The following is a 17,343-nucleotide window of genomic DNA, read 5'->3' on the forward strand; positions in this document are numbered from 1 at the left end:
GGGAGGTGTGTTCAGGTGCATTCTGGGCGTGCTGGTCTTACAGGGAGGTGTGTTCAGGTGCATTCTGGGCGTGCTGGTCTTACAGGGAGGTGTGTTCAGGTGCATTCTGGGCGTGCTGGTCTTACTGGGAGGTGTGTTCAGGTGCATTCTGGTGCTGGTCTTACAGGGAGGTGTGTTCAGGTGCATTCTGGGCGTGCTGCCGGTCTTACAGGGGAGGTGTGTTCAGGTGCATTCCGGGCGTGCGGTTTTACAGGGGTAGGTGTTCAGGTGCATTCTGGGCGTGCCGGTCTTACAGGGAGGTGTGTTCAGGTGCATTCTGGGCGTGCTGGTCTTACAGGGAGGTGTGTTCAGGTGCATTCTGGGCGTGCCGGTCTTACAGGGGAGGTGTGTTCAGGTGCATTCTGGGAGTATTGCTATCTTGAGGCAGCGGGAAGTGATGGCGCCATTGACCAACAAATAACTTCAAACTGATTAGAGCTGACGGAGTCGTCTGATTGGTCGATCCTCTCTCTGCAGTTTAACCCCGGTCTGGTTCTGGTGTCGGCCGGGTTTGATGCAGCTCGCGGGGATCCGCTGGGCGGATATCAGGTGACCCCTGAGGGATACGCCCACCTCACACACCTGCTGATGTCACTGGCCGGGGGGCGGGTCCTACTCATACTGGAGGTACACACACACACACACACAGACAGACAGACAGATACACAGACAGACAGACAGACAATCACACACACAGATACACAGACAGACAGACAATCACACACACAGACAGACAGACAATCACACAGACAGATACACAGACAAACACACACACAGATACACAGACAGACAATCACACACACAGACAGACAGACAATCACACAGACAGATACACAAACAATCACACACACAGATACACAGACAGACAATCACACACACAGACAGACAGACAATCACACAGACAGATACACAGACAATCACACACACAGATACACAGACAGACAATCACACACACAGACAGACAGACAATCACACAGACAGATACACAAGACAGACAGACAGACAATCACACAGACAGACAGAAACAATCACACACACAGACAGACAGACAGACAATCACACAGACAGAACAATCACACACACAGAACAGACAGACAATCACACACACAGACAGACAGACAGACAATCACACAGACAGACAATCACACACAGATACACAGACAGAGAGACAGACAATCACACACAGATACACAGACAGCAATCACACACACAGACAGACAGACAGATACACAGACAGACAGACAGACAATCACACACACAGATACACAGACAGACAATCACACACACAGACAGACAGACAATCACACAGACAGATACACAGACAGACAGACAGACAATCACACAGACAGACAGACAGACAGACAATCACACACACAGACAGACAGACAATCACACACACAGACAGACAGACAGACAATCACACAGACAGACAATCACACACAGATACACAGACAGAGAGACAGACAATCACACACAGATACACAGACAGAGAGACAGACAATCGCACACAGAGAGACACACACAGATACACAGAGAGACACACACATGCGCGCACATAAACACAGACACACACACACACGCCGCACATAAACACTAGACACCACACAGACAGAATATGGAACTGGAACCACCATGGAAATGAACTTACGAGGACCTGCCTGAGGACGAAAGGATACGCAAAGAGACCTGCCTGCCAGCGCATGAAACCGCTGAGGACACCCCGCACCTGCCTGCCACGATGGCTGCCTGGGGGACACTTGCCTGGAGAGAACCTGGATACATGAACCTTACCTGCCACCACCTGGATGCCTGACCACCTGCCACACGTACACAAGACAAACCTGCCGCGAAGCCAGGAATGCTGTCGATCAGACCACCCACCACCTGAACCTGTGGAGCATACCTGAGACCCACCACCCACCTGGACTGGATGGAGCTAACAGATTAGGCGCGTTGATTGTTGTTTTTGTCAGTGGATAAGTTGATCATATAACGTGCGATATATATATGAGTATATATGATATATACCCTCTGCTATATATATGATATGTCTCTTGATATATACGATATATATACTTTTTCCATATATACTATATATATGATATATATATATATATGATATATACCATATATATATATATTTTTATATATATATATGATATATATATAACTATATATACATTAATATATATATATGATAATATATAACGTGCGATATATATACTTGATGATATATATATATATATATATATATGATATATATATATATGATGTGCTCTTGATAACATATATACGATGCTCTCTTTCTCTGATATATATATACTTGCTATATATATATATGATATATATAGCCATATATATATATATACTATATGATATATATATATACTTTGATATATATATATATAGTATATATATATATATGTATATATATATACATATATATATATGTATATATATATACGTCTCTCTCTCTCTCTCTGTCTCTCTCTCTCTGTCTCTCTCTCTCTCTCTCTCAGGGAGGTTATAACTTGTCATCCATCTCTGACTCCATGGCGATGTGCACTAGCATGTTGCTAGGAGACCCTCCTCCCTCCTTGGTGACGCCCCTCCCTCCTCCTCATCACAGCGCCGTGGCAACGATCAACTCCGTCATCCGACACCACGCCCCCTACTGGGCGTCGCTGAGGATACACAGTCAGTGCACGATCGCCTTCATCTGATTTCATTTACATTTTGATCGTGTTGTTAACTCCCGTACGTTCCATTCAGTCCCAGAGGCTGTGCGGGCGTCCCTTCCCGCCCTGAAGCATCGTGGGAAACGTAGTTCTAAAGGAAAAGGCAGGAAGTCAGAGCCGAGCAGCACGGACAAACCGCCGCTGCCCCCTACAGGACTGGAGGACACAACGGTAAATGTGAATCTGAGTTATTAAATTAAAATCAAAGAGAAGAAGAAAAAAAATAATAAAAATGAAGAAATAATAAAAATCTGAATTTTTGTCTCTCATATTTGGTTTGGATTTCTTTTTCTTTTTTTGTCCAATCAGACGGAGCGGGGTCTGGAGCAGCTCACTCAGGGATTGGCCGGTTTGGACATCAGTCAAGCCAATCGCACTTCTGCTACGTCCACCCCTGTGGGCGGGGCCAGGCCGAAGGTCCGCCTCATTCTCACCTGTGAAGGGGAAATGAAGGCGGAGCCAGGGGAAGTGAAGGCGGAGCCAGGGGAAGTGAAGGCGGAGCCAGGGGAAGTGAAGGCGGAGCCAGGGGAAGGGACACCTGAGCAGAGCCAATCAGCAGAGAGCACGCTGCCACAGCCTCAGGTGAGCAGGAAGTATGATTTATTATATAGACATGTCCTTTGTCTTCTTATAATCTATCTCACATATTGAATACATCATTAACCCTTCACAGGCTGTTGCCGTGGCAGCGTCAGAGTCGGTTGCCCCCAGAGACTCACCTGCAGGTGGGGCGGGGGCGGAGCCAGAGACAGAGGGAGCGTGTGGTTGGTCGAAGCCGAAGACGTCTCTGGAGCTGACGTGTGGAGGACAGACAGACGTCAGAGAATATTATATATAGAGTCTTTTATATTAATTATTCGTTCTAACAGGGAACCACCGGCGTCTGACGCAGTTCATTTAATATTCTCAAATTGAGACCTTAAAAGTATTTAATTTAAGTTGACATTTTCTTGTCCTGTGGTCAGATTAAGCTTTGTTTTTACCTGCGCTTGACAATGTTGTGTATGTGTGTATCGTTACAGTTTACTTTGTAGCTCTCAGTTAGTAGTCAGGAAAGAAAACGTGTTGTACCTTTTAAAGACAATATAACCTGCTATGCTCACCTGTCTGTCTCTCTGTCTGCCTGTCTGCCTGCCTGTCTGTCTGTCTGTCTGCAGACCCCTCTGTACGTGGTGGACCCCCTGTCCTGGTGTCCTCACCTGGACGCCGTGAAGCCCCTCCCCCCCCCAGGTATCGATGTCTTCCAGTCGTGTCAGGACTGCGGCTCGGACGCTGAGAACTGGACCTGTCTCACCTGCTACCAGGTGACCTGTCTCCCTCTGTCTCCTCCCTGTCTCACCTGCTACCAGGTGACTTGTCTCCCCCTGTCTCACCTGCTACCAGGTGACCTGTCTCCCTCTGTCTCCCCCCTGTCTCACCTGCTACCAGGTGACTTGTCTCCCCCTGTCTCACCTGCTACCTGGTGACCTGTCTCCCTCTGTCTCCCCCTGTCTCACCTGCTACCAGGTGACCTGTCTCCCTCTGTCTCCTCCATGTCTCACCTGCTACCAGGTGACTTGTCTCCCCCTGTCTCACCTGCTGCCAGGTGACCTGTCTCCCCCTGTCTCACCTCCTACCAGGTGAGACAAGGTGACCTGTCTCCCCCGTCTCACCTGCTACCAGGTGACCTGTCTCCCCGTCTCACCTCCTACCAGGTGAGACAAGGTGACCTGTCTCCCCCGTCTCACCTGCTACCAGGTGACCTGTCTCCCTCCCTGTCTCACCTGCTACCAGGTGACCTGTCTCCCTCGTGTCTCTCCACTTGCGGACCAGTCCTGTCTCCCGCTCTCACCTGCTACCAGGTGCACCTGTCTCCCCCCGTCTCACCTCCTACCAGTTGGACCGGTGATTCTCCCCAGCTCTCCTGCACCTGCTACCAGGTGACCTGTCTCCCTCCCTGTCACACCTGCTACCAGGTGACCTGTCTCCCTCCCTGTCTCACCTGCTACCAGGTGACCTGTCTCCCTCTGTCTCACCTGCTACCAGGTGACCTGTCTCCCTCCCTGTCACCTGCTTTACCAGTCTTGATCTCTCTCCCTTCCCCCTGTCACCTGCTACCGGCATGCCCCTTGTCCCTTCTCCTCCTGTCTCCCTTCTCTCCTGTCTCCCTGTCCCCTGTCTCCCCCTGTCTCCTTTCTCCTCCCTTCTCCCTCTCCCTGTCTCCTATTCTCCCTCCTGTCTCCCCTCCCTCTCCCTCTGTCTCCTCCTGTCTCTTCTCCCTTCCTGTCTCCTCTCTCTTCTCCTGTCCTCTCTGTCTCCCTCTCTTGTCTCTCCCTGTGTCTCCCTGTCTCTCTCTCTGTCTCCTCCTGTCCCTGTCTCTCTCCTCCCCCTGTCTCCCTGTCTCTCCCTGTCTCCTCCCTGTCTCCTCCCTGTCTCCTCCTGTCTCCCTCCTGTGTCTCCTCTGTCTCCTGTCTGTCTCCTCCTGTCTCCCTGTCTCTCCTTCCTCTGTCTCTGCCTGTCTCGTCCTGTCTCGTCCTGTCTCCTCCTGTCTCTTCCTGTCTCGTCCTGTCTCGTCCTGTCTCGTCCTGTCTCTTCCTGTCCTGTCTCCCTCCTCCTTGTCTCCTGTCCTGTCTCTCCTGTGTCCTTCTCTGTCTTCCCTGTCTCCCTGTCCTCCCTGTCTTTCCTGTCTCCTCCTTCTCCTCCTTGTCTCCCTGTCTCCTCCCTCCTCCTCTCTTTTCTCCCTCCCTGTCTCCTCCCTTCTCCTCCTGTCTCCTCCTTCTCTTTCCTTCTCCCTCCCTGTCTCTCTCCTGTCTCTCCCTTTCTCCCTTTCTCCTGTCTCCTCCTGTCTCCTCTTTTCTCCTGTCTCCTCCTGTCTTTCTCCCTCTTGTCTCCTATTCTCCTCCTGTCTTCCTCCTGTGTCTCTCCTGTCTCCTTTCCTGTCTCTCCTGTGTCCCTGTGCTCCTGTCTCTCTCCTGTCTCTGTGCTCTATCTCCTGTTCTCCCTGTCTCCTTCTTCTCCTGTCTCGCTCTCCTTCTCTTCTCCTGTCTCCCCTGTCTCTCTGTCTCTCTGTGTCTCCTGTCTCTCTCTCTCTCCTCCTGTGTCTCGTCTCCTGTGTCTCTTGTCTCCTGTGTCTCTGTCTCCCTTCCTTGTGTGTCCTGTGTCTCCTGTCTCTGTGTCCTCCTGTGTCTCTCCTGTGTCTCCTGTCTCTCCTTGTGTTCCTGTCTCGGGTCGTTCTCATGGTACCTGGTTGGTCTTTGTACACCATGGGTTGACCTGTGTGTGGTGCTACCTCTTTGTGAGGTCTCACAACAGGTCTGTCATCATCCTTCATCATCATTATCCATCATCATCATCATCGTTATTATTGTATGTGTGTGTATGTAGGGTAAAATCTAAACAGGGTATCTAAATTGGGGTCAGCTCGCTCAGTTGGTGTAGCCACATGTGGGTTACCTGGAACCAGCAGGCCAGGGTTCGACTCCGACCTACAGCCCTTTGCTGCATGTCATATGTTACATCTTATAGTTATACAAACTTCTAGTTGTATAAACTTATAGTTATACAAACTTATAGTTATATAAACTTATAGTTATATAAACTTATAGTTATACAAACTAGTTATACAAACTTATAGTTATATAAACTTATAGTTATACCAACTTATAGTTGTATAAACTTATAGTTATATAAACTTATAGTTATACAAACTAGTTATACAAACTTATAGTTATATAAACTTATAGTTATATAAACTTATAGTTATACAAACTAGTTATACAAACTTATAGTTATATAAACTTATAGTTATACCAACTTATAGTTGTATAAACTTATAGTTATATAAACTTATAGTTATACCAACTTATAGTTGTATAAACTTATAGTTATATAAACTTATAGTTATACCAACTTATAGTTGTATAAACTTATAGTTATATAAACTTATAGTTATACCAACTTATAGTTATACCCACTTAGTTATACCAACTTAGTTATACCAACTTATAGTTGTATAAACTTATAGTTATATAAACTTATAGTTATACCAACTTATAGTTATACCCACTTAGTTATACCAACTTAGTTATACCAACTTATAGTTGTATAAACTTATAGTTATATAAACTTATAGTTATACAAACTTATAGTTATACAAACTTATAGTTATATAAACTTATAGTTATACCAACTTATAGTTATATAAACTTATAGTTATACCAACTTATAGTTATACAAACTTATAGTTATACCAACTTATAGTTATACAAACTTATAGTTATATAAACTTATAGTTATACCAACTTATAGTTATATAAACTTATAGTTATACAAACTTATAGTTATATAAACTTATAGTTATACCAACTTATAGTTATACCAACTTATAGTTATATAAACATATAGTTATACAAACTTATAGTTATACCAACTTATAGTTATATAAACATATAGTTATACAAACTTATAGTTTTGCTGCTCAGCTCCTATTATTTTCTTCTTCTTTCTAAGAAATTGTTGTTCCCATGCATGAAAAATCACCAAACTTTGCACACAATTCCCATCCTGTGCCAAACTTAATCAGCCCGATTTGTGTGCTAATATATATTTTATCTTATTGGTTTATTTGATAGGGACCGTGCATATTTATGAACATTGTTGTATAAAAAAACACCATGTAAATATGCCAGAATTAGTAAAAAAGAACTACTTTTCATCTGCAGTCCCTATAGGCAGGTGACATAGGACTGACATAGAGACAGCCAGCAGTCATACAGCACTCATTCACTGTACATTAAAAGGTCCACATAATGGGGACGTATACATTGACAAATAAAACCACTCAAAACATTACATAACAGTCCTGAGGGAGGCGCTACAGCAGCCATCTAAAATTCTTAACTTTAAAAATTCATAACTAATCAACCGCACATGCTACAACATTGCATTTTACATCAAACTGTTGCCCCAGTAGAGCAGACACTTTGCCCTGCTTTTACCCCACTAGACCACTGCTGCTGAGCAGCTATAATAATAATAATAATTATTATTATTATTATTATTATTATATTAACACATATTTTACATCCACAAACTGAAACTTTCTTCTCGTTCAGATTCTGTTTGAAGCTAAAAACGCGGCTCACTGCGCCAAGTTCGGAGAGGAGATTCCTCCGTGGAGCTGAGAGGAAGACGAGAGACAGGAGGAGAAGATGAAGAGGAGGAGGAGGAGAAACAGGAGATGATGAAGAGGAGGAGGAGATAAAGGAGGATGAGGAGGGAGGAAGAAGAGAGGAGGAGGAGGAGGAGTTAACGATGACGAGGAGGATTGACGGTGTAAAAAACCTGAAAGCTGTTTTCTGCTTTTCTGTCTCTTGGACTTCAGCGTGATTGGACAGTTGATTGAGTTGCCATGGATACCGCAGCCAGCAGCAGCGAGTGGTGCTTTGTGGGAAACCTAATCGAAATCTACGGTGTCTCACAGCTGCTAAAACACAACAACAAATCCAGAAAAGCAATGTTTTTATTTTTGAAACTGCAGATCGGTGCTGATCATCTTCATCATCGTCATCATCATCATCATCATCGTCATCATCATCGTCATCATCATCATCATCATCCTCATCGTCATTATCTTCGGGACTCATCGGCAGGTTGTCGGTTCAATTCCCTGCAAGTGTAACCAAAACAAAGTTCATTCAACAACTCCATAATCACCTATCAAAAACTTTGATAGGTGATTATCGAGAGCGGTGGTGATGATGTCACCGAGAGGCCACGCCCACAAACGGCAGCCATCTTTTATACAATTTCAGACAAAGAAGGAAACACAAAAATCCAGCAGTTTTATTTAAACTTTTTTTTTTTTGGTGTGTATTCGGTGTAAATATTTGTCGTGTTTAAAAAAAAAATAATAATAATAATAAAATAAAAAATACACAAACCGATTGGTTTAAAAACGTAAATAATTAGAACAGGAAGTGAAAAGAGAAAATAAAAGATCAGAGAGACGCACAGATTCCTCCGAGACAAACGATGTCAACGCCTCGCAAACATTAGCTGTATTAGAGACAGGTCCCCGTCACGGAGACAGGAGACAGGTCCTGTCACGGAGACAGGAGACAGGTCCCTGTCACGGAGACAGGAGACAGGTCCTCGTCACGGAGACAGGAGACAGGTCCCTGTCACAGAGACAGGAGACAGGTCCCTGTCACGGAGACAGGAGACAGGTCCTCGTCACGGAGACAGGAGACAGGTCCCTGTCACGGAGACAGGAGACAGGTCCCTGTCACGGAGACAGGAGACAGGTCCCTGTCACGGAGACAGGAGACAGGTCCTAATCCACAGAAGAACAGGGAGACAGGTCCCGTCGCAGGGACAGGACACGAGTCCCTGTCACGAGGAGACAGGTAAAACAGGTCCCTGTCACAAGAAACGGGAGACAGAGTCCCGATCACACAGACAGTGGAGTCCCTGTCACAGAGACAGGAGACAGGTCCCCTGTCACCGAGACAAGGAGACAAGGTCCCCAATCACGAGACAGGTCCCTGTCACAGAGACAGGAGACAGTCCCCGTCACGGAGACAGGAGACAGGGTCCCGTCACAGAGAGACAGGTCCCTGTCACAGAGACAGGAGACAGGTCCCTGTCACAGAGACAGGTCCCTGTCACAGAGACAGGAGACAGGTCCCCTGTCACAGAGACAGGAGACAGTCCCCGTCACAGAGACAGGAAAAAAGGTCCCCGTCAACGGAACAGGGACAGGTCCAAATCCCGCGGAGACAGGTACACGTCCCGGTCACAGAGACAGGAAAGTCCCTGTCACACAGAGACAGGTCCCCGTCACAGAGAGACAGGGACAGATGCTTATCACAGAGACAGAGACAGGTCCCCTGTCACAGAGACGGGACAGGACAAAGAAAGTCCCTGTCACAGAGACAGGAAGACAGGTCCCTACCCACAGAGTCCGCCAGAGACAGGGCAGAGTCACAAGAGAACCCCCCCCAACACGGCCCCCGCACAACAGGAGACAGTCCCCTTCACGGAGCATCTGCTGACCCAACCATAGCCTCTTTCTGACCGGAGGGATTTCTGCAGTTCCTAGAACATAACGTTCCTAGATCTCTTTTCTTCTCGTGTTCTGACTGGACCAATTTGGGGATTTTTAAGTTCCTCTGGCTGCAGTTCCTGTAACTCTTTCAGCTCCTACTTCAGGGCAGGGTCTTTGCGCTGTTCCCTTTTCAGCATAAGCCCCTTTCCGACCAAGTAGTTCTAGGAAAAGTCCAGGGGTAAGGGAGGGACCATAGGGACTACAGGAGGGGTAAGGGAGGGACCATAGGGACTACAGGAGGGGTAAGGGAGGGACCATAGGGACTATAGGAGGGGTAAGGGAGGGAGGGACTACAGGAGGGGTAAGGGAGGGACCATAGGGACTACAGGAGGGGTAAGGGAGGGACCATAGGGACTACAGGAGGGGTAAGGGAGGGACCATAGGGACTACAGGAGGGGTAAGGGAGGGACCATAGGGACTACAGGAGGGGTAAGGGAGGGACCATAGGGACTACAGGAGGGGTAAGGGAGGGACCATAGGGACTACAGGAGGGGTAAGGGAGGGACCATAGGGACTACAGGAGGGGCTAAGTAGGGGAGAGGGACCATAGGGACTATAGGAGGAGGGGGTAAGGGAGGGACCATAGGGACTATAGGAGGGGTAAGGGGAGGGACCATAGGGACTATAGGAGGGGTAAGGGAGGGACCATAGGGACTATAGGAGGGGTAAGGGAGGGACCATAGGGACTATAGGAGGGGTAAGGGAGGGACCATAGGGACTATAGGAGGGGTAAGGGAGGGACCATAGGGACTATAGGAGGGGTAAGGGAGGGACCATAGGGACTATAGGAGGGGTAAGGGAGGGACCATAGGGACTACAGGAGGGGTAAGGGAGGGACCATAGGGACTATAGGAGGGGTAAGGGAGGGACCATAGGGACTATAGGAGGGGTAAGGGAGGGATGTAGGCATGGCAACGGTCTCTATAGCGTTAAAATCAGAAAACAAATACACCAAAAAAGTATGAACTATATACTAAATCTAATGTGTGTGTGTGTGTGTGTGTCTGTGTCTGTGTGACCGGTCTGAGAGACCTCCAGCTGACAGCGGTGTGTGTGTGTGTGTGTGTGTGTGTGTGTGTGTGTGTGTGTGTGTGTGTGTGTGTGTGTGTGTGTGTGTGTGTGTGTGTGTGTGTGTGTGTGTGTGTGTGTGTGTGTGTGTGTGTGTGTCCGGTCTGAGAGACCACCAGCTGACAGCGGGGGTCTCTGAGCCAGTCACGGCCCAGCGACGAGCTCGCGACCGGGCCAGGCGCCTGCCGACTGTCGCCTCACTTCATGGAGCTTCTCACCTCCGAAAACTTTGAATCAAATTGTCAATTCGGCATCAATTTTACGCAAGACTGCCTGTATTCAAAATCTAAACAGTTCATTTCTTGTCTAAAACGTTGTCAGAAGTGAATTTAGCGATGAATAAGATGGCGAAAACTGTTAAAATTGTTAAATTGTTGTTGGTCTGTCTGTACCGGAAACCTGACCCTGGTTGATCTATAGGTCCCGATGCTGAAAAGGGAACAGCGAAAAGACCCTGACCTGAAGTAGGAGCTGAAAGAGGAGCCAGAGGAACTTAAAAATCCCCAAATTGGTCCAGTCAGAACACGAGAAGAAAAGAGATGTAGGAACGTTATGTTCTAGGAACTGCAGAAAATCCCTCCGGTCAGAAAGCGGCTTTAGTGGTGGTTAGATGGCTGTGTCATAATAACTAAAGGTCAGTCCCTATGTGGCCACTGGGCCAGTGTGAATGCAAATGGGGAAAAAACAAACTGGTTTTGGGGGAGAGTAGTTCGTAGATCTGTTTAGAAGTGGACCGTTCCTAGAACTAGGTTCCTGTAACTACTTGGTCGGAAACAGGCTCATGTGTCCAAAATCTGGTTTGGTAGTTCTCTATATAGTTCACTATTTAATAAACAATACAGTACAGGCCAAAAGTTTGGACACACCTTCTCATTCAATGTGTTTCCTTTTTATTTTCATGACTATTTACATTGTAGATTCTCACTGAAGGCATCAAAACTATGAATGAACACATATGGAATTATGTACTTAACAAAAAAGTGTGAAATAACTGAAAACATGTCTTATATTTTAGATTCTTCAAAGTAGCCACCCTTTGCTTTTTTTGATAACTCTGCAAACCCTTGGTGTTCTCTCAATGAGCTTCATGAGGTAGTCACCTGAAATGGTTTTACCTTCACAGGTGTGCTTTGTCAGGGTTCATTAGTGGAAGTTTTTCCCTTATTAATAAAAAAGCAAAGGGTGGCTACTTTGAAGAATCTAAAATATAAGACATGTTTTCAGTTATTTCACACTTTTTTGTTAAGTACATAATTCCATATGTGTTCATTCATAGTTTTGATGCCTTCAGTGAGAATCTACAATGTAAATAGTCATAAAAATAAAAAGGAAACTCATTGAATGAGAAGGTGTGTCCAAACTTTTGGCCTGTACTGTATATAGAGCACATGTGTCAAACACAAGGCCCGCGGGCCAAATCTGGCCCCTCGTAGACTTTGATCTGGCCCGCATTTCAGGTTCATTTTAGGTTCCCAATAAATGAAAAAGGCTTTTGTCGCTTTTTCTGACGTTTTTTTGCACTTTCGCAAACACCTTTTTCTTGTGTTGTTGCCACTTTATTAGACTTTTTTTTTTTTTTTTATGCTTTTTCTGATGTTTTTTTTATAGCGCTTTTCCAGCGTTTTTTGGACTTTATGGCGGCCGAACTGTAAGAGAGAAGACTTCATGAGACGTGCAATAATACAGTCCAAGATATTTGACTTTTCTCTCAAATTGAAGCATGTTAATAAACTTTAGGTCTGGCCCGGGCTCCTGCACACTGGCTGCGTGGCGTGAGCGTGGCGTTTCTGCTGCTTTCCACGCCAGAAAGGTGTCTGACGCGGCGCTGCTGCTGCTGCTGCTGCTAGCCTCGTCTGGACACATGGATGTTTCCCATAAACATAAACATAAATATATTCTGATCTGATTAAAGCAAAGACAACATCGGCAGTATTGACGGCAAAATAGGCTCCAGAATATTTCCTTCTGTATCGACAGGTGACATATTAGAAAATCTATCATTATTTATTATTATTTTTTTAAATTACATTTATATATATCTGCATTTATGTCAAAACCTCGAGACTTTCAAACATCAACATGTCATTTATTAATACGTATTCGTGTCTAAACGACATATAAACATCTTTTCCTGTTCTATGTTGTCTGGAAACGCTTCCAACACGCTTGCATGTCGCGTGAAAAATAGGCATCGGTCCTATTTCTAGCGTGCACGCGTTTTCGGCGCGGCTGAGACGTGCGTCAGGCAGGAAGCGTGTAAGCTCTAACCTGTTGCCATGGGAGACAAAATAAAAACGGACTCGCCACGCAGCCGGCGTGCAGGAGAGGCCGCAGTGAGACTAACTCCCCTGATGGAGGGACCAGTGAGTGGATGAGGGAACGGTTTCCAACGCAGCTCATGATTTAAAATACATTTGTAATAAAAAAATAATAATAAAAATCCCTGAACAAGTTGATTTGTTCGACCAAACCGGTTGTGTCAAATCTGACCCATTTTCAAAAAGTTTCCATATCTGAAATTGGATCAGAAAGTTTCTTTCACCCAAATTTTTAAAAAATAGTACCGTGGATGGTTCCATGCAACGCTCTTCACAAGTAAAATAAATAACCAGCTCACTACTTTCATTGAATTTGGGTGTTTTTATTCAATTAATATATATTTAAATAGCATTTGGAGAAAAGAAAATCATAAAAGAACGTTGAAATGAGTGACAAAAATGTTGGGAAAAGACGTCCAAAACCAAAAGTCGAGTTAATAAGGAGATTATTTAGGGTTTGTGAACGCGTCACGTTCTGTGGAGCGAAAAAAAGACTCAAAGGAGCTTCTGATTGGTTCAAAAATAACTGGCTATCACCAGACTAATGCTCCATCTTTTAAGACTGAACATCAGTCTGGGGAGTCTGCTCTGTATTTTCTAGGAGGCGGGATCAACGGGCGTAGTTCAAATGCCTCTGCACGCCATTGGATAGCCCTTCAACCAATCAGAGCAACGATCTGGGGGACGTAGCAGCGACAGCGCCATCGACTGGTCGGTGGCCGCCACGTTGAATGTAAACAAGAAGCTGCTCGGTCGCTTCTCTATCGTCATCGTGTTAAACCGGCCAATAGCGCGCCAGGTGGATAAGCCAGTCTGTGATTGGTTCCCCGCAGATTTGTAACGGAAACAGGACAGATAAACGTACAGGTTTACCCAGCCTGAGCTGCAGGGAGGAATCGAACCGCCGGCAGGTTGGGCTGGGGTCACCCCGGTCTACATAAAATCTGCACTTTTTAATTAAATTTTGACTGTTTTCTTTTTAACAGAAGGAGGTGGAGAGTCTGAGAGTCTGACGGTGTAAACACGTTTCCTCGCTTCAGGTGTGTTTTGAATTTTCCCATCTGAGGAATATTATAGGATTAAGAAAATAAGAGTTGTGTGTGTGTGTGTGTCTGTAAAGTGAGAGGTTTTTTTTTTATATTCAGGTGTGTGCTTTTAATTTGAAACTGCGCTTTTAATTTGAAATGTCTCTAAGAGTTTAAGTTTCCTGTCAGTAAACTGCAGTTAAACACGCGGAAACATTTTGATCTCTAGAGCTGCACGAACGACGACAAACAAACTGAAATATTAAAACTCAGCGGGTGGATGTTGGTGTCTGAGGTGTGTTTTTAGGGATGCACCGAATCCAGATTTTTGGGGTTCGGCCGAATACCGAATCCACAGGTTGAGATTCTGCCGAATAACACGGTTAACCCTTGTGTTGTCTTCCCCTCAAAACACTTTTTGTTGTCCCTTTCTCAACGTTTTTGTTGCTTTTTAAAAATGTTTTGTCTTTTTTTTTGTGTTTCGGTCACTTTTTTTCCACATTTTTAAAGCTTTTTTTTTTTTTTTTTTTTTTTTGTTGCTTTTGCTGGCGTTTTTGGTGCTTTTTTTCCAACATTTGTGACACTTTTCCCAAAGTTTTAGCCGCTTATTTCGACATCCCAATATTTCTGATATACAGTACAGGCCAAAAAATTGGACACACCTTCTACTTCAATGCGTTTCCTTTTTATTTTCATGACTATTTACATTGTAGATTCTCACTGAAGGCATCCAAACTATGAATGAACACATATGGAATTATGTACTTAACAAAAAAGTGTATAATAACTGAAAACATGTCTTATATTTTAGATTCTTCAAAGTAGCCACCCTTTGCTTTTTTTGATAACTCTGCAAACCCTTGGTGTTCTCTCAATGAGCTTCATGAGGTAGTCACCTGAAATGGTTTTACCTTCACAGGTGTGCTTTGTCAGGGTTCATTAGTGGAAGTTTTCCCCTTATTAATAAAAAAAGCAAAGGGTGGCTACTTTGAAGAATCTAAAATATAAGACATGTTTTCAGTTATTTCACACTTTTTTGTTAAGTACATAATTCCATATGTGTTCATTCATAGTTTTGATGCCTTCAGTGAGAATCTACAACGTAAATAGTCATGAAAATAAAAAGGAAACGCATTGAATGAGAAGGTGTGTCCAAACTTTTGGCCTGTACTGTAAAAAAAAAAAGAAAAGGTCAAATGTGACCCGAGGACAACATGAGGGTTAAAGCTGTTTGTTCGGTGTAGCGCAAAGCTGGTAACGGTCGTCTGGTTAACACCAGTTTTTAGCCGGGACTGTCCTTCCTTTGCCGTACCTGAAGTTGCTGCATTCTGGCTGCTGTCTGGAGATTCCTTCGTGCACAACTCGTATTCTTTCGGATGTTTTGTACCAGATGTTGTAACAGCGGCCATGTTGTGTATAGTTTAGGGTCCTCGCCACCACCAGACCAATCAGCATTGAACAGATTGAACATGTAGCTGGACTTGAATGGCCTTCTTTTGACTGAAAGTTCTGCCAAACAACAACTTGTTCTGCTCACCAGATCCATGTCCACTTCCTCACAGCCTGCTGCGTTGAACGCTCCACCTACGTAAACATCTTCCCGTAACCAACGGCGCCGTCACTACGGCGACCAGCGTGGCGCGCCGTAGTGCAAGCGTAGGGTTCGGTTCCCTGGGAAATAATTCTAAGGTTCGGCAGAAACCAGAACCACCGTCAGAAAGCCCAAATATCCAGCCCAATCAGAAGCTGTATCCTGGATTCGGTGCATCCCTGCGTTTAAGGTTGAGGCGTTTGTGTTTCTGTGTCTGAGGTGCGTTAGATTTACAGACCGTGTCGGGCTGTGAAGCGGTGTTACCGTGGAGATGGGAGGAGGTTTTGTGTGCTGTGCAATATTCCTTTTTGTAAACGTTTAATTATTAATAAAATGTTTGTATGTCTTTTGTGTCCTGACGCTGTTTTCTTACGAGCAGGTAAACGTCTTTGACAGAAACTCATTTAAATAAATTAAAGAGGGACTTTTATTTTGGTAAGGCTCCAAACTACAGGAAGTTCCTGTTCGTCAGTCAGGTTTTTAATTGTGTCCAAAAAAGTAAAAAGTATTAACCGCTATTTTTGATTTCAGCAACAAAACAAATCTGCACCTGCTGACGAAGGTGTGTGAACGCTCCAGAAACAGGAAGTGAACTTCACAATAAAAGTGTTGTCTTATTTTGTTGTTGATTTGTTCTAAAAGAACAAAAAAAGAACTGGCTCCTCAGTGTCAGATATTATTATTATTATATTATTATATTATATATTATTATATTATTATTATTATATTATTATTATTATATCATTATTATTATTAGACATTTATTATTATTATTAGACAGATATTAGTCTGGATCCACCACAGTCCACTTCCTGGATTACTCCGTTGGATGTCCATCACACACACACACACACACACACACTCAGACACACTCAGACACACACGCACAGACTCAGATACACACACACTCAGACAGACACACACGCACATGCGGCTGTGGCCGTAGTTAGCTTCCCAGGGGAGGCTAACGGCAGACCGCTATAATCACCTAGCGGTCCGCCGAATTAACCGTTAGCTACCGCTATAATCACCTAGCGGTCCGCTGAATTAGCTATTAGCTAACTAACGTTAGCTGGAGGCTAGCGTGTGAACATCTTGCGCATGCGCAGAACGGATCGTGCAGGTGGAAGCGGTGCCGTTATTCCAAGGTGGTGGTGGAATGAACGCAGCGTTATCATCTGCGCCTACGTCATGGCATACGTGTCATCTTGCACATGCGCTGAACGGATCGTGCAGGTGGAACGGATCGGGTACTGACACCCGTCCCAGAATGCTGTGTGGACTAGCCCAGACCTTCCTCCGCAGCGCTGTGGAGGAAGGTCTGGCCTATGTGAGACATCGCACATCAACCCAAGTGTTTGCAAGTTTCCCGCAGAGTCGTAAAAGTAATAGTCTCTGTATACAGCGGTGGAATGTAACTAAGTTACATTTACTCAAGTACTGTAGGCTACTTAAGTCCAGATGTTGAGGTAGGGGA

At 45.0% G+C, this 17,343-nt stretch overlaps 1 protein-coding gene across 1 annotated transcript in view; it reads left to right on the plus strand.

Annotated features, from left to right (window-relative positions):
* Positions 1-4,102, plus strand: part of hdac6 (histone deacetylase 6) — a 32,516-nt gene extending 28,414 nt beyond the window's left edge. Inside the window, 7 exon segments of the mRNA XM_039800963.1 lie at positions 517-666; positions 2,559-2,736; positions 2,812-2,948; positions 3,087-3,359; positions 3,451-3,594; positions 3,935-3,997; positions 3,999-4,102. Of these exon segments, the coding sequence (XP_039656897.1) occupies positions 517-666; positions 2,559-2,736; positions 2,812-2,948; positions 3,087-3,359; positions 3,451-3,594; positions 3,935-3,997; positions 3,999-4,085 (1,032 nt within the window). The 3' untranslated portion in view covers positions 4,086-4,102.
* Positions 4,103-17,343: the final 13,241 nt, after the last annotated feature.

This window comes from Perca fluviatilis, chromosome 5, assembly GCF_010015445.1.
Source record: "Perca fluviatilis chromosome 5, GENO_Pfluv_1.0, whole genome shotgun sequence".
NCBI lineage: Eukaryota > Metazoa > Chordata > Actinopteri > Perciformes > Percidae > Perca > Perca fluviatilis.